Consider the following 18,557-nt stretch of genomic DNA (forward strand, 5'->3'; position numbering starts at 1 on the left):
ATTAATTTTGTATTTTTTTCGAGCATTAAAAGTTTTTCCAAGAAATAGAGGAAATACTTCAAGTAGGAAACACAGTACCGTAAAAATAAGTCCCAGCTTGTTTATATATATATTCATTTCTTTATCTGTCCAATTCTATTTAATAAAAACTACTTTATTAATAATGGGCTACAAACGTAAGACAATTCATATAAAGATTATGATATTAACGACTAAAAAAGCATAACTTGAGCTTGTCGTCACAATAAATACGTCTTGACTTGATTCTAGATTCCCATTGGTTAAACCCTATATAGTGTTATGATCTTAATGACGCAATGTAAAAAAAAAAAACGATTCCGCTTGACTTTCTTTGTTGAAAAGCTCATATATATGTAAATATACATTAAATATCATTAAATATACATATGTATAAATGTATACTCGACGTTTCTGCAATCGAGTGTGTATATATATATATATATATATATATACACACTCGATTGCAGAAACGTTGTAGTATACATTTATACATTTTATACAAATACCTAATGAGATGCATATTGCAATTTTACTTTTTTAACCCTCAAAACCAATTGATTTATAATCTGTAGGATGTAAAACACAAGAATAAAATATTTTGACGTTTATTGAATGAAACAAATAATAAATAAAGCGAGTTTTCTGTTCTGCATATCATTAAATATACTGAATAAATTAGGTATTTGTATAAATGTATACTACAACCTTTCTGCAATCAAGTGTATATATATATATATATACACACTCGATTGCAGAAACGTATATATATATATATATATATATACATACTGCGGTTTGCATAAACTTGACCTTTTTGTGCATATATACAAGTATGCCATAAGTATATCAAAAATTATGAGATAAGATCCCTGATATTTTTTTCGAGTTTTCCATCATTAGGGCTTTCTGAAAAAATATCAGGGAGGATATTCCATAATTTTTGATATACGTTTGATGTACTCGTATATTTGGCTTTTGATATAAAGGTGAATTGAAACCGAAGATTGTCCCCAAACTGAATGTGATATCATTGGAAATGCCTCCAGAACTTTTGATTGGACATTCATTATAATCCCATAGCTTCGTAGAAGTAACTTTTGGCTTTGAAGCCAAAGCGAAAGCCGACATATCGCCTTCGTTACCATAGTAGTATAATCTTGGATAACCAGAAGCTGTTCTCCCTTCTGCTACGCACATGAAATTGAAAAGTCTGTAATCCTATACATCTCTAGAAGGCACAGATATATACGAGGTAAATTCCTTTTTCACGATGTCCACCACAGCTTGCCATTCGAGGGAAGACATTGGACCTAAGTCTAGAAATAAACCTTCAAATTTTATCAAACGCTGAAGCAACCTAATATGAGTTGATCAAAGTCAGGACACGACTAAATAGATAACTTTTTAATGAAGACATATTTGAAGCCGGAAACTTGAATTACGCATGTGTAGTTTAATATTGCATCATCAAAATATAACAAAACTGACCTTGATTATTAAGAAATAATGAGATGACCTTTGAAGTAGCTTTGGTCTGATTTAATTTGAAAAGTCGTATATCACAATACATTTATTGGAAAGTCTGTAATTACAATGAAATTATTGTCTTAATAAAGCTGGCCGAGAAAAATGTAGGTTATAAGGATGGATCGGTTGGAAGAGAAGGAAGAAGAAAAGGGAAGAAAGGGAATAAGGGAAAGAAATGAAGGAAGGAGATGAGAAAAATAGAAAGGGAAGAAAGTGAGAGGAATGGGGAGTTTAAAAAAGGAGAAAAAAAGGAGAGAATGAAAAGGAAGAAAGGAAAGAAAGAAAAGGGAACGAGAGAAAAGGAAAGAAAGAAATAACGAAAGAAAGAAGGAAAGAAGGAAGGAAGGAAGAAAAAAAGGAACAAAAAAAGGAAGAAAGAAAGAAAGAAAGATAGACAAAAGAATGAAAAAATGACAAGTTTTAAGAGGACTGAGGCTAGTAAATTACAAAACAATGGAAAGTTTACATGGATTAAGGAAGATAATTGTCACTATCTTATTTTAGTTTAATGAGTTCACGGATAGCAAATCTTCTCAAGCTGTTAAAATCAACATCAAGATGTTTTCTCCAAAACCGAGGGTCACGACCCCAGACTTCTGCAGGATAACACGGACTACTGATGCCGTGAAAGATCCTCGCAACAGCGCGGCCTGTGAACGACTGGTCATGGTGAATGCCAGTCAAAACTCTGATATCACGTGCAACGCCGTCCCAATTCACGTGCTCATCACGTGTATTGTCGGCATCGCACGCGTCGTTTTCCCGCCTTTTCTTCAGGTCTTCCAGTTCGCTTTGCGTAGCGTTGTTTAGATCGTCAAAGTAAGCTTTTATCATGTTTTTGAGTTCTTTATCGCTTTCTTGGTCAATCTCCTCAGAACACTGCCAGTATTCGCTACACGAGACTTTCTTGAGTGAAGAGTACAGCATGTTTAGTTGTTTTAACTGCGATTTTTCTTCAGCTTGTATACGATCGTCCAGAAAGTCACATACTCGATCCCTTTCCTCGTTACTCAAGTCACCAGGCGCGCGCACGTGCATTGAATTATCACTAAACTCCACCAGAATGCCTGACTGACCAGATGAACTTAACTTCGTGTCAGGAGCGAGGGAAGAGTTCCACTGTAACGCTCTCAACTCCCTAAACACCGGGTCCAAGTCCCATCCCATCTTGTCTGCAATCTCCACAACTGGAAACGAAAGCGAGCTTTGCTTTTTGAACTTGGTTTCTTTTTTCTCGCAGTAAGCAGCTGCCGCTGCTATTGGCGGGATTCTCTTGGCGACGGCTCTCAAATGCGCATGCCCGCCGTAGAACTTCACCGTGCACGTGCCTTTGACAGGCCGCAGTACTTCAAGCCAGCGGTTTGGGTGAAGCTCCAGATAGCAAAGTAAAGTAGCAATGCTCTCCTCGGGCATATCTAGCTGTTGAACCGCTGACTCGGTTGCTATAGCTACTTCATGCCCTCCGCATGCTCGCCTTCCAGAAACTTCTTTAACATCCTCGCTGATTTCACTGTCCGTTTCATTAGAATTAGATTCTGCGATATTCACCGCGGATTCACCAACTTCTTTAATTTGTTCCGAAGGATTAATTTTCGCGTTTCCTTGGGTTTCAAGAGATTTGTTTTCTAATGATTTAGATTCCAAATCTCTGGATTGTTTTTCGAGTTCTCCATGGCAACAAGACTCGGATGTTTTGGACGGGGTATCGATCCCGCCCTCCACGTCAGCTGTCTTATCACTCATTTGTTCCTCAGTTATTTGACTTAAGATATCATCACTTACAAATTCGTCGTCTTCATTCGCTTCGTCGCATTCTTGTTGGGTTTCTCTGAGGTTTTCCCGCTCTTTCTGTGCGCGTAGAAGGTTCTTACAATCGCATCGAGGAAACACTTTGTTAACCAGTTTCTTGACGGTGATTCTGTCTACTGTATTGGAATGAATATGGCGCCTTAACTCGTACATGTCTTTGCCCTGTAAAGACCAAGATAGCTATCAAAATATTGAAAACCAAAGATGATAATGTATTAATAATTCTTACTTTAAAGCATCAACTGTTTCACCATCAGCATTAGTTATAACAGCAGCAACATCAAATCATTATCTCCAATATATAAGGTGCCACATGTGCATCCACAACAGCATCATCGTCATCATCATCATCATCAACAACATCGTCAACATGAGCATCATCACCACCACCAACATTGTCAATATCAGCATCATCATCGTCAACATGAGCATCATCGTCATCATCATCATCATTATATTCATAAGGTCACCACTATAGCCTTTAAGGTTTTAAGAAGGCTATTAAAAGAACACAAGAGAGTTATACAGGTCGAAACAAGATAAAAAACGTCCAACTAAAACAAATGAATAAAAGAAACACATAGTTGAGGTACTAACCTCCCGGTCAAGGAAGACATGACAGTGGGAGGGGAACCCATCTCTTCCAGCTCGTCCAATCTCCTGTACGTAACTCTCAAAACTCTTGGGCATATTGTAGTGTATAATGGCACGGACATCAGACTTATCCAGGCCCATACCAAATGCTACTGTTGCTACGACTAATCTCAGTTCTCCAGACATGAAGCGCTTCTGTACACGGCGTCTTTGGGCTGCTGACATACCGGCGTGATAGCTCTCGGCCTCCCATGTCAGAGGTGCTTTGCGAACACTCTTTTTGCTGAGGAAGAGAAAAGGCATAAATAGAGGATATTACATGGACGCGTGGAGATACAAGTGTTGAAAAGATCTCTCACGAGTGAGCGCAGCGAACGAGTGAGAGATTTTCAACACTCGAAGATAAATTTCGTATCTCCAAGCGCCCATGCAATATTCTGATTATTATATAACTATCCATAAAATCAACTTAACAAGCTTTTTATTATTATAAAAAGTTTTTATATATAAACTAATAGCTTAAATACATATGGTAACGATATTTTCACATGTGAAAATAACATGTTATTTTCACATGTGAAAATATCAGTTTTTCGAAAAGGAGAAATATAGGTATTTTATGGATAATTATATGATAAAAAGAAATATCTTACCGTTTTTTAGCTTTCTTTTTCGTTGGTTCTTCTTCTTTGTCCTCCGCGTCAAGTGGTTTAATGGTAGGGGTCAAGTGCTGTAGACATGTTCTGACCAGGGTAGCAACACGCTCCGTCACTTCACGACGCGTGCAGTAGATGATAATAGACTCACACTGCGAGAAGCGAGGACCTTGGAGAAGCTCTATCAATGCCTGTTAATGGAAACGAGCTTCAGTGAGAATCTAGAGGGTCAATGGACTACTTCGATGAAACAGCGGCCATCTTGAATTGCAAAGCATTATGGGGTTTCCAGGAAAACAACACAAACTTGGCAGAAATTATTCAGTATGATGAAAAGGTAAATTATACACCGTGAAAAGATGAAAAAACTTACTGACGTTTCGGACGCTAGTCCTTCGTCGGAGTAAAAGAGAAAGAAGTGGTAGAAAGGAGTGTATATATGATAGAATAAGACAAAAGAAACCAATGAGAGCAAGGTAGGCAAGGAAACAAAAACAAACAATCAAAAGACAAAAGAAAAGGTTAGTTGAAAATAAAGCGTTCATTAATCCCGTTGGGACTAAGAGTGCCCAATAGGTGAATAAGCCGCATTTCTTTGGTCTTGCGACAATCATTGTTGCCGTTAAGCAAAGAAAGACCGAAAACAATGAAGTCAGAAAGAGAATGGTTAGCTAGATTAAAATGGCGGGAAACTGGTTTGGTGGGATCGTTATTGCGAATATCATAAAGATGATTGCAAATGCGATCACCAAGACGGCGGCCAGTCTCGCCCACATACAAAAGATTACAGCGGGTACATTTAATACAATATACAACATTAGAAGTGGTACAAACAAAATGGTCAGTAATTTTAACAGTAGATTTAGGACCGACAACAGAAGTGTGAGAGACTATGTGAGGACAAGTATAACAACGTTTACGAGAACAGCGAAAAGTACCAGGTTCTTTGTTAGAGGGAAGAACTCCCTTGACCAAGAAAGAACGGAGATTACGATCACGTTTATAGGAAAAGAGAGGGCGGTTGTTGAAAATAGCAGAAGTGCGAGTATCAGAGTCAAGCAGAGAAAAGTTGCGGTTAACAATGGGTTTAATGGAAATGTTAATAGGATGATACGTAAGAGTGAAAGGAATGCGGTCATTAGAGGGACGAGTGTGAGGAGTGAGAGCGGTGGTACGATCAATAGTAGAAACTTTACGAATGGCGCGATCAATAACATGAGCAGGATAATTACGCTTAAGGAAGAAGGAACGCATCTCAGAACATTTAACAGAGAAATCAAGATCATCACTACACAAACGACGAAGACGAAGAAATTGCGAGAACGGAATAGCGTTAAGAGTGTGCTTAGGATGAGAAGACGAGTAGAGTAAATAAGAATGAGAGTCAGTAGGTTTGTAATGGACACTAGTGCTAAGACGGTCGTCATTAACACTAAGCAAGATGTCAAGGAAAGTGACTGATGTTTCACTAACCTCCCACGTAAAGTCTAAGGCAGGGTGAAAAGAGTTAACAAAAGAGATGAAAGAATCTAAGTCATTACGCGAACAAGAAGTAGCACCAATACAATCATCAATATACCGTCCAAAAAACTCAGGTTTAGGTCCAGTATATTGTTGAAAAACAAGGTTTTCGATATAACCAACAAACAAATTGGCATAACTAGGGCCCATCTTAGTACCCATAGCAACACTGTTTACCTGCCGATAATACCGATCACCGAAAGAAAAACAATTGAGAGTAAGAACAAGTTCAGCTAAGCGTAACAAAGTGGGAGTGCTGGGCTCGAGGACAGGACGAAGATCGAAAAAATGCTGAAGAGCACGAAGGCCCTCATCATTGGGAATAACAGTATACAAAGATTTGACATCCATAGTAAACAAAAGCTTAGAAGAGTTATCAGGAAAGCGAAAATCATTAAAAATACTAAGAGCGTGATTAGTATCCTTAATATAAGTAGGTAAAGACTGAACTGTATTGGTGCTACTTCTTGTATAATTTGTGTATAATTTACCTTTTCATCATACTGTTTCATTAGAAACACCGACGCAGCTCACACTAGTTTTTAGCTAGTTATATCTAGAAATTATTCAGGTTTTTTATTTAAGTGTGTTTATCTTCCTTTCAAGGGTAAAAGTGATCGATTTGGCGTCTTTTGCTGTAATAAGGATAGACGATATAAAGAAAATATATCAAGCCTCAAATTACCAGTTTGTCGTGGAAAGTGGAAACAAGTTTCCCCCGAATATTTTTAAATTTTACGATGTCGGAGTCGATGTCTAAAGTATAGTGAGAAAAATGGGTGGTTGACGGACACTCAAGGAAGCTGTCCTATATCCAACACGAATTGAAGGGATAGTAATAAGACAAGGACTAGGGTTAGACCTATCCTATAAAATACGTGGGCTTTACATGGAAGCTTGGGTCGTCAAGTAAGATCATGAACAAGCAGTAAGACAACATAACAAATTTCAAAACGTTTCAATAGAAACTGGCACTGATTAGCTAATAAAATGACATGAGAAATCATCTAATCGACACAACTTACCTTGTCTCTATCGCGATCACGTGACACTGAGAGACACAGGTTGGGAGGTACCGCTGCGCCCCTAATGATGGCACCCTCATCATCAGATATACCGAGATGCTGTGCGACTGAGGCAGCAGTTGAACGTGTGGCCGTTGCTGTTAGGCCCAAGAAACACCGCACTCCGAACTGTTCACGAAGAACCTATGAATACAAGAAAGAACTAGTTTAATATCGCGTCGGTGAAACTGTTGTTACAGGAACTAGAGTGAAAATTAGTTAGACTTAGGAAGATAAAACGTCATGATAAAAATAGTTGCCATAAAAGCGTGATGGTAACTGACACCGTGATAAACAACGTCAACACTGGAGTAAGATCTTTTTCTCTGTTCAGAAGATGTATTTTTAGATTTACCTTGTATACTAAAGTTCTCTTAGATATATATGTAATTATTTTTAAAGCTATATTTCAATTCGGTTGTAACATAGATACATATACATTTACTTACGGTAATGCGCAATAGGAAATTACAGTATTGAGTATCGCGCAATATAAGTTGAATATAAATGAACAAAGCAATTAGAATGGATTTTGTCATCTATTAATGAATATTACGCTCTCTATTCTAAGTAAAAATATTGCGCGCTCTATTCTAAGTAAAAATATTGCGCGCTCTATTCTAAGTAAAAATGAACCAGACAATTGGGGATTTCGTCACCTATCGATGGATTTTGCGCGGCGCTCTATTCTAATTAAGTAAAATTGAGTAAAACAATTGGGATGGATTTCATCATCTATTGAAGTGTATAGTATATAAAATATAAACAATATTACCTTGCAGACACGCAGATACGATGGTCGGAAGTTATGCGACCATTCTGACAAACAATGGGCCTCATCGATACAGGCAAAACCAATGGGTGGAAGTCTTGTATTGGATGGAAGACAACCACCACCGGATCCACCACCAACTAAAGCCTCAGGGGACAGTAACAGTACAGCGATTTGTCCTGATGAAATACTCTCTAAGATCTTGGCACGTTGTGCTTTGGCTTGATTGGTGTGCAGACAGGCTCCTTTTAATCCAAAGGGAAGGCCACCGATCTGAGATAACAGTAAAATACTTAAGTTAGAAAGTACGCTTGGGTGCATAAAAAGTGCAAAATGCAGGGAAGTAGATGGGAACCTCAAGATGCGTGTTTGCCCCTTCACGTTGATAGTTTAGAGCAGTTTTGGTATGACTGTAAAAACGTCGGTGCTTTCTTCGTTCATTTCTTAAAATGCATGAGCATATCGCGCCTATATTACCCCCACCCCCTCCCCCAAAAAACGTTTTCAAAATCCGTTGGTTACGGCATGAAACTCTTATACGCTCTTTATTAACTATGAGCGACACCTTGCTACGCCCCTGATGTTACCTGATCTTCCATGAGGGACACAAGAGGTGATATGACCAGCGTCAGACAAGGAAAACGTTTGTAGTACATGTAGGCAGGAAGCTGATAACACAGAGATTTGCCTGCACCAGTAGACAACACCACCAGGGACGAAACCCCTGTCAATACATCAAACTTACGTTAGCAAGGTTTCAATAAAACAGTAGGAACTTGTAGATAAATTGGATCACCGTAAGAAGCTTTGTGAAACTGACGTTTCGGACGTTAGTCCTTGGTCGGAGTAAGAAGGAACTTACTTACTCCGACGAAGGACTAACGTCCGAAACGTCAGTTTCACAAAGCTTTCTACTGTGATCCAATTTATCTACAAGTTCCTGCTGTTTGATTCAGAAACACCGACGCAGTCCACGCTAATACTCTACTAGTTATCACCAAGGCTTCAAATACTTCAGTAAATCATACTGCCGCATGGCAAACTCGTAGATACCCTCTAAATCCTACTACTGGCACTTTTGAGATATTGGGTTCCCTGTGCTCATACGTCCCGACGACAAGAGCACTGCGTTATGCGTGTTACATTACTCCTTATATCTCGACCTTTTCAATTAATGTGTCGTCTGACTTTCACATGCATATATTCACTTAGAAACCATTATTACACTGTGAAATGAGCGGATATTCTATAAAAATTTGTTTAGAAATGTTATTCAAGTTGTCTTCATTCAAGTCTGTATAACAAGACTGACAGATTTTGTTTTTCACTGATCTTCACATGAGTTGTATGCGTTGAAAACGATGGACCATAAGGAAGTATCTTTCTCTCACTAGGTTTAACATGTAGCAGCAGGTAGACAGGTTTTAAAAGTGTTTTGGTTTACTCACCACTGAGTATTCGCATGATGGCTTGTTCTTGACCAGCACGAAACGACGAGAAACCAAGCTGGCCCAAAGCAGAGAAGACTTCCTTTGGCGTGTCTGTGAACAATTACATATTGTACAAGTTACTAAAAACTCTTATGGCAGATCCTAAAACGACCCAATAATACAATACCATGTTATTTTTTTGATATAAAAGCTACATCAAGCCTAGGGTTAATCTCTTTAACATGCTGGGTGTCAATTAAAGTGTTTTCATGGCATCGTCTCGGCAAACATAAAACCCGAGCCACCCCACCCTTCTAACAAAATAGCATTGCCTTACCTATGATACTTCCATGCACAGTCTCGTAAAGGGGTTCAATAGCATCAGGTGGAGGGGGTGGTATATAGACAGGGCGTGGTAGATGATGGGGTAGTACCACCAGCCTGGACGAGTCGCTACCATCTTCTGATTCCTGGACAGCAACTCCTGCTGCCATTTGTGCTGCTCTTTCGAGCGTGAGCTGCTGGATGAACTCATCGTCTTCAGGGGTGAATTCTGGATTATCTTCATCTTCTTCAGGTCTTATAATAAATTTGACAATATGCATTATTACGAACCATGAATACGTCACAAACACAGCTCAAGACGTCTGCGTTTATTGCTTATGTCAATCAAAATATAAGTTGGACGTTGGAAATTTAATTGACGGGGCAAAAACCCAGACATCTTGAATTATAGTTAGTAGTATGGCTTGCTTAATTATGAAACAGGGTATGACTAGGTTGCTTAAGCTAGATGAATAAAATATACTCAGGGCAAGATTTAAGAAAAGCTTTGAGTAAATGTGAAAAGTTCATGGTAAAAAAAAGCAGTCGTACAGTAGTATTTGGGACCATGGTGCCGTGTCCAAGAACTATTATTGGATAAGCAGTAATCTCATGCACTGCGATTGGTTCAAAGGTTAACCTCAAGTGATAATGATATATGTTGCGCCATTTTACAGTTGTATAACATCCATTCTAGTGTATAAGCCAATAAATTCCCCCGATGTTAGTGGATAAACAGCGCACGAAGTATAAAGAACAAGGGAAGCTTACGACTGCATTCTACTGATGATAGATGATGTCAAAAATGTTCTAATCTAAACTAATGAGAACAATAAAACTATAACAGTTTTGTTTTTACTTACATTTCTCTTGTGTTTTGGTTCCCTTTGCAGTTCTTTGCCCAATGTCCTTCTTTACCACACTTGTAACATGTTCCACTACCACCTTGCGATCCTCCCCAAGAGCCCCTACCCCCACCACGCCCTCCTCTGCCACCACCGCCGCCACCACCCCTCCTGCGTGTCCAACTTGACTTGCTGACGTATTCCCCACGTGCTTTCATCATTGTGGTCCAGGCTTTGCGTTTATAGGAGGAGCCCGTCATCCCGTTACCACGGCGACGATATGATTTATGTTTCATGTCCAGTCTCACAAAGTTGTCACTGACGAGGCTGGATGATGACGATCTGGGACAGAATGAATAAAATAAATGTGCTTTGTTCTTTCCCTTGCCATAAGGGTTTTCTCCAGGTTCTCCGGTTTCCTCCCTCCGTAAGAATGAACATGTGAATTGAGCGTTGGGTGTTGTAAATATAGAATGTGGTGTTAGTGTGTGTGGAGGGAACTTTATGGAAGAGCCCCGTATGGGGAGCGATGGTTGTAAAATATACAGTATATGTAGTTGTACAGTATGATAAAACTTTTTATCACTAATTAGCACCGCAAGTACAGCAGTGGCGTAGTTGAAAGGGGGTAAAATGAAAGCAATGTGTATTATATTAATGAGCTTGACAAATAAAGCCCGATTTTAACCAATAAATATTGAAAAAATTACCTTGATTTTGCATTTGTGGTTTTTATCTTTACTTCTTCAAAAGTGTCGGAAGGACCTTCATCTGGATGGCTCTCATCTTCACTACACTCATTCCTACAAAAGAAGCCAGAATTAAACAAGAAACTGACCCCTTTACCATCATTTTGGTATATCGTCGTAGTAACAAAAGCTTAAATTTTTCTCAAATATAACTTTTTATGATACCGTCACTATCCCTTTTTTAGCAAGCCCTGTTGAGTTAGCTTATGCAACCTTTTTTTCGCGACACTTTAAATTCTTATTTAAATTCTTTATTTTCGTGATTTCGTGAAATCGAAAAAAAAACACGGGTCACTTTAATTTTGCGATTTTTTCCGTAAATGAATACCTGTCAAACTTAATAAACCAGATAGTAAAAACTTAAACAAGCTCGAGTCATTGGTTGAAGTAACTTATAAAGAACCTGTGAATGGAAAATTTGACGACTGTGCAAGCGAATTCTTGAAAAACTTCGTACAGAGGACATTGATGATGAGGACGTGAGATGATTAAACGGTTAATATTTCACTACTGCGATTCCCAGTCACACGCGACCAAGTGAGAACAAAATCACAAACGAAAAATTGAGTTTTGCTGGACGTCAATCAAAAGGGTTTCTCAAACATGTCTAAGGATTCCGACTTCAAATTTCAAACGTTTAACTGCAAACTATCAGTATTGACTTATCCTATCTTGAAGAAACTCAAATCATAGCCATAGCGTTACGATCAAGCGTTAAGATTCGGAGCCGGAATCCTGTGACATTTTTGAGAAAAATATATCCAGAGTGAGAAATTCACAGTGACAAGAAGCATGAGATAAGGACAACGATTTTTGCACATTTGCACGTGTTCACGTGAGTATTCACATCAGTCCTGGTGTAGAAACCAATAGAAACGATAGAAACCCTTTTGATTGACGTCCACCCAAATTCAATTTTTCGTTAGTGATGAAGGTCTAGTTGGTCGCGTGTGACTGGGAATTGCAGTAAAAATGGTGTGGTCACTTAATATTCTAGCATCCAAATTTTCGAGATACGAAATTAAGTGGCATAAGGTATCTTCATCATCATAATAGCATATCTTTTTATTAGAATATTTCGGCCCATAAGTTTTTTCCTAAACACTTCCAAACCATACTTACATTTCATTTATACTTTGTTCCCAAGATGAGCGCGTTTCTTCTTCTATTTTCCCTGTCCTCAGTCTCTTTACTTCTGGTATTTTGATATCTTCATTCATCTCTCTCTCAGCTTTCCTTTTCTTCTCCTTACGATCCTGTTGGTTTTCGCTCATTTTGCCTTCATTATTCCCATTCATTTTGTTATTTCTCTTTTCTTCCCTTTCATTTACGCAAGCAGAAATTTCTTCCTTAGCTTCTGTTTGGTATTTCTGAGAAGAATTAGGAACTTTGGAAGGATTTCCATGGTTCTCAAGGTTATCTGTACTTATTCCAGGCATTTCTATATCAGCTTCTGAATTCGAATATTTCTCATTCTTATTGTCTATATCTATAGAGGTTGCGTGCCTTATCTCTTTCTGGAAATCATTTTCTTTCTTAATTCCATTTTCACTTTGAATACTTTTTTCTTTTGGAGAAGATTTTCCGTCTGATTTTTCTCTCTCGTTGTTCTGTCCTCCAAGTACGATTTCCATAGCAACATCTTTATCAGTGTGGGAAGAATTTTCCGAGTTATTTTCAGACTCATTTTCATGCTCCATTTTCTTAAGGCTTGCAGCAAAAAGGGAGGCTCTTCTCTTCATCCTTGATTCGACTGTACCAGGAGTTTTCCTTATTCTGCTTACACTTGGACTTGGTGTATGATTTGGTCTTGTATAAATAAAATAATGAAATAAAAAACAATGTTAAAGGGCATTAACTATAGATTCCTTTTACAATAGATCTCAATAAAAATAATACCCAACTACAAAATATAAAGCTTGTTAACAATTGTCAGTTTAAATTACCAGTCAATAGCACATTAGTGGCATAGGGTGGGGTACAAGGGGGAATTTGCCTCCCTACTAAATTTCAGTAGCAAAAAAGATCCTTTTAAACATGCAGCCAAATGACTAAGTTGCAATACACCTACAAATATAATTTTTTTAAATTTTTTATGCATCATTGAATATTTTTTTCTCAAAAATAAAGTTTGAGTTTTTGAATACGCTTTAGCCTGTGACCTTCTGAGTATTTGTTAGAAACTTGGAATTGTTTTCAAAGGAAGGAAATATCCACATGAACACTCTGTAATATGTTCCAAGTAGCATTAAACATCAAAACCTGGATATACATGTATTCCTTCAGAACATGCTTTGTTGGAAATTTAAGAGTACAGTCATTTCATGTTTCTTTAAAAAAATATATAAAAACAACACAATTACTGTGCAGACACACAGAGAGTGAAAACAAAGGAGTCAAACTTGATCCAATCAAGACTATTAGCAACGACACCTATCTGATTAAATACATGATTATCAAAAATCGTGGGAATGAGTGATTGTGATTGCCTGAGGTCAATATTATACTGATTTTGCCTTCTCCTGATTTGGCTAAAGTTTTTATAAAATTTATAATAATTAAATAACATCGAGTGTGTCTCATTTTCTCACTGGACTCTGAAGAGGACATCCGCTCAGGTTGTTGAAACATCAGTCTCAACCAAGACTACAAGACTACACTCAACTGGACGATCACATTTCACACCAAACAGTTTTTTATCTCACATTTTGTTCAAGTGGTCCCAGTTAGTGTGCCCACACTGTTAAGCTGTTTGTTAAATTTTGGTTAGGGATAACCTTCCATCCTGCTTGTCTCTGTCTTACCTTATTGACTGATTTGAAGTTAGGATAGGTACACTGTTCAGTCCAAAGGCTTCCATGTCATCAGTCTTATCATTGATATTGGTGTTCTCTGCATCGTTAGACTTTAGTCCATTCTCATGTTGCTCTTCCTCAAAGGAATTATTCTGGTGAGAAATACAATGAGTATTCTTCACTGACTTCAAATGATATAGAATATCATTATTACCTATACATTATATCAGCTTCATTTTAGGAAGAGCAGAAATACAGAAACATTTGTACTCAATGCATGGCATACATGTAATAATGTAAAAAAAAGAATAAAAAATGGCTGTCAAATTCGTAGTTGAATGAATTTATACAATTTGTAAGTAAGATTTTGTTTTTTTTTGTTTTTTTTTTTGCTTTCTCCTTTTATTTTACATCAATCATGTTGTAAATTGTATGTTATTTTCTTATAATTGAAACACAATACAACACAATACAGCACAACACAACACAACACAGCACAGCACAGCACAGCACAGCACAGCACAGCACAGCACAGCACAGCACAGCACATCAATATCACATTAAATCGGAACATAACATAAGACTTGTAAATGGAATGTGCATTTGAAAAGTCTTGAAAGAAAAGAATGGATCAAACTCTACATTATAAATAGCTCTCCTTATGGAGAGGTTGAAATATGCAGAGTATGAAATTTCCTTGCCTGGGGAAAGGCACATTGATTAATTTACAAATCCTCTGGCTACAAGTACACTCTAGTCCAATCAGAAAAGAGCACCTGGCCAGGAAGTCTGGAGAGGGAAAAGCTGTGCCTAAAGACTGTTTTCAAGGCTGAGGACACAATTATATGCTATCCTGACTGACTTTGAATGCTATCTAACTTATTCCCCCCCCATTTACTTATCATTTGTTTTGCAACTTCTTTTGTCATTTAACTAATGCCAATACGCATGTTATTCTTTTGTCATTATCCAATATTCGTGCTTTCAGATGACATTGTCAGGATACAGGCACATTGGCAGAGATTGAAAATGCTGGCCAGTCACACAGCCAATCAGAACACATGATTTTATGAGGATACCGAACCAGAAAAAAGAATCATCTTTATTCCTTACCTTAATGCTGATCTTGGGCCTCTGTCCATGACAGAGGCGAACAGGTTTGATGTTTTCTAAGCCATTTTTCAGCCTCACTGGAGCTAAAGGCAGCATTTTTTTGTCATACTTCTTGTTGAGGTTCTTACCAAAAACTCCATTATCATTTTTCTAATAAAATAAAGAAAATCAAGAATGAAAACAAACATTTAGATATTAGATAACTATTTCCCAATTTTTTTCAGTGGTAGGTCTGTGGTTGGGTATAAACCAGAAATTTGATTGGAATTTGAAATTCAATTTACAAGGAGGGAGGAAATCTGGAGACCTCTGAGCAGAAACCTCGATCAGGCAGGGGTTTAAATAGAAGGCGGCTACCAGCAGTTTATCGCCGGGTAATTACCTTCATACCGCCGGCTATTTTGCGAATCAGTCTTAATAAATAAGAAGTAAAATTTGTGGAAACAGACGTGTACTTTTGAGTTTCATCCATCTACTTCAAATATTATTGAAAGCCCTGATTAGGGCTAAAATATATGTGCTATTTACTGGCCAGTAGGTCCAGATAGGGAAAAACTGTGCCCGAGGTTTTGAATATGCATGTAACAGACTGAGGCCAGTGACCAATGGCACAGTTTTTCCTTAATTGGCCAAATTTAGAATATGGTAAAAAAATAATTAATTTTTTGACTCATTTAACAATTTGTTATCCCAGATGCACATGTAGATGATGGATAATGATGGAGGATAATGGATCTTGGCAGAAATTATATCTTACCTCTACTTCTTTAATCTTTTCTTGACTTTTGTTATTATTTTCTTTAAGTTGTTTATATCTCACATAAGTGTCTACCAAAGAAATTTTTTCATGATAAGTAAGTATAATGGTTTAAGAACCCTTAAAGTAACAAGAGTTTCCAAGGTGTGTTGTCAAAGAACAAAGACATTCATGCAAAGTTGTCAATTTTATTATGCAAAAGTGATAGAAAACTGCCAAACTTGTATCTATACTGTACATTGTACCATTTTGGGCATAAAAATTTTGGGCACTTCTGGCTGTATTTTCTGTTTTAAAGTCAGCTTGTCTCATGCTTTACGGCTCCTGTTGTGTTGTAAGCTATTTTGTTATGAGTGGGAATCATATGGTACTGACTTAAAGCATGCACACAAAAATTGCAAATTGCATAACATTGAAATGGCTTCCCATTGGATTCCAGTAACTCAACTGATCATAACAAGTAGTTATATGGTTATGGTAACATTAGGGCTTTGATAATTTTTTGGAGTAGGTGGTAATAAGTCTGAAGAAACTGGCTGTGATCTGATATAAGGAACAAGGTATTTTAAAGAAAAGAAAAGTAGCCGGCAGTAACTTTGAAGCAATCACCAGAGATCAGGCCGCCTCAGGCTTATTCTGAAAGCCCAAAAACATATGGTATGGCTAAAAATTTCACGTATCATTTCGCACTCATGTTGAAAGTGTACAGTGCAAAAACCTGTGCACTTTTAAGTCATATTTCTTAGACATGACAAAAACAAGAATACCAACAGCAAAAATTAAAATGCTTGAGTGTCATTCTTTTTCAAATTTCCTACAGCCATCATATATACCTCACATGCTGGTCTTTAAAAGAATGACAAGCAAGTATCTACGTCTCTCTTTATTCGTTTATTTATACTTTGATTGTCTGGTATAGTTCCATTCCAGACATCATTGTGTTAACTAGTTTAAGTTCTCCACGTCTTTTGCTTTCCAGAATTATTAAAATAAATACCTTTAAATCTTTAACGGAGACATATAGGTTTCATTACACTTCAAAGTAAGCTATTAATTTGTATTGGAAACTTATATGAGCAAAAAATATTCAAGTTTTACCTCTTATCTCGGCTGAAGCATCTCTGATATCATCCTAGTTACGACAATGAGAAGGAAATAAATCAAAAATCAGTTCAACTATGCTAAAAGAACAAATAAAGATTTTATTTTAAGATTGTTTTAAAGTTTCTCTTGAAGAAATCATAAGCTATCCATCTTCTTGTTTACCTTTGTTGGCTTACGGCCATGTTTCCTCTCGAACATGCTCTCCCAGCATTTCAATTCACGCTTGATGGTTACCAGCTCATCCATACTCCAGTATTCTTCGGGTTTCTCGTCGTTTTGAAGGAAGAAAATGCTTCAATATTGAGATACAGTGCTGTTTTTACACACGATTATGATGCAGCCATTTTGTAGACGTTTCCCGCCATTTTACAAATGACAAAAGAGAGGGATTGGGAAGAATACCACAGGGATCCCATACCATATTTAATGAAGGACTCTGTTATACTGTCGAAACACCCAAAATTTGAAAGAAAATAAGTCTAAAATCAAGGGAAGAAAAGGTGGTAGTTTAATCAGATGAGGGATAGAAAGGTTTACACCTTACAGGCTAATTAGATTTTCTTTTAAATCTAATTAACCAGCCTGAAAAGGAAATAAGTTTGGGTTGAAGTGTTGATCACAGTCAGGTGTTGATGAAATAGTCCTTCAGGTTTGGGGTGGTTCCGAGGGCTCGTATTTTTCAGAATAGCCACAGTTCTACTCTCATATTAAAAGCTCTACCTAACTTTACATAGAATTATCGTAAAATGATTTCATTGCCTTAATTCCTTACTTAGGTTTAGAGAAGGTGGGGTAACTTTCATGTTTTCGACTTCTATAGAAACATTGTTGCTATATACGGCGTCGAGTTGAAGGCTGCGAATCGAGGGATTATTCCATCCACTTTTCAGTCACCCTTCATTAATCCGCGTTAGTCCCCAATGGTTTTTTCATTTTCAGTTTTCGGAGAAATATCATATGTGCATCAATCTTCTTATCGTGCCTCCCTTATTCATCATAAATAGATAAATAAATAATGGGGTTCTTCTATAGCGCATTTCACGATGTCTCAATGCGCTTTACATTGCAGTGGAGGACTTTACGGGCTGCATATTAAGGCGCTATTAGCAGCCGTGCAGCTTACAATCATCCCTTACTCTTTTAATCCTTGAGTGCAGAGCCATACTATTCTAGTTAAGTAGATTTTTGTTTATGCGACGGCTTCGTTATTTGTTCAATTTCTTAGAGAAGCCACTAAATCGAATGAAAACAACAAGCTTTGCTGGAAAAGAAGAAGAAGAAGAAGAAGAAGAAGAAGAAGAAGAAGAAGAAGAAGAAGAAGAAGAAGAAGAAGAAGAAGAAGAAGAAGAAGAAGAAGAAGAAGAAGAAGAAGAAGAGCAAGAAGAAGAAATGAGAAGAAGAAGAAGAAGAAGAAGAGGAAGAGGAAGAGGAAGAAGAAGGAAAAAAAGAAGGAAAAAAGAAGAAGAAAACGAAAAG

The 18,557-nt window shown here is 37.4% G+C and overlaps 1 protein-coding gene across 1 annotated transcript; it reads right to left on the reverse strand.

Annotated features, from left to right (window-relative positions):
* Nucleotides 1-1,559: 1,559 nt before the first annotated feature.
* On the reverse strand, nucleotides 1,560-17,436 carry LOC148909076 (ATP-dependent DNA helicase Q4-like). The gene is made up of 16 exons (XM_089034512.1): nucleotides 17,244-17,436; nucleotides 17,076-17,109; nucleotides 15,978-16,048; nucleotides 15,221-15,370; nucleotides 14,117-14,259; nucleotides 12,435-13,121; nucleotides 11,274-11,366; nucleotides 10,582-10,905; nucleotides 9,732-9,973; nucleotides 9,413-9,505; nucleotides 8,552-8,688; nucleotides 7,968-8,237; nucleotides 7,154-7,336; nucleotides 4,605-4,798; nucleotides 3,955-4,234; nucleotides 1,560-3,519 (listed from the first exon to the last, which is right to left on the reverse strand). Exons 1-16 carry the CDS (start codon nucleotides 17,325-17,327, stop codon nucleotides 2,044-2,046), a joined length of 4,461 nt encoding a protein of 1,486 aa, XP_088890638.1. The 5' UTR covers nucleotides 17,328-17,436; the 3' UTR covers nucleotides 1,560-2,043.
* Nucleotides 17,437-18,557: the final 1,121 nt, after the last annotated feature.

Source organism: Actinia tenebrosa, unplaced genomic scaffold, assembly GCF_029948245.1.
Source record: "Actinia tenebrosa isolate PJP-AT-01 unplaced genomic scaffold, QUT_ActTen_1.0 PGA_scaffold2__45_contigs__length_23673736, whole genome shotgun sequence".
Taxonomy (NCBI): domain Eukaryota; kingdom Metazoa; phylum Cnidaria; class Anthozoa; order Actiniaria; family Actiniidae; genus Actinia; species Actinia tenebrosa.

Bases quoted from the DNA above. Each gene is read 5' to 3' on its own strand.
- LOC148909076 (XM_089034512.1), bottom strand. From the start codon at position 17,327: ATGGATGAGCTGGTAACCATCAAGCGTGAATTGAAATGCTGGGAGAGC. The intron at 10,906-11,273 runs GTAATTTTTTCA...ATTCTGTCCCAG, and splicing joins ACCACAAATGCAAAATCAAG to ATCGTCATCATCCAGCCTCG. The intron at 7,337-7,967 runs GTAATATTGTTT...TTGTATTCATAG, and splicing joins CGTATCTGCGTGTCTGCAAG to GTTCTTCGTGAACAGTTCGG.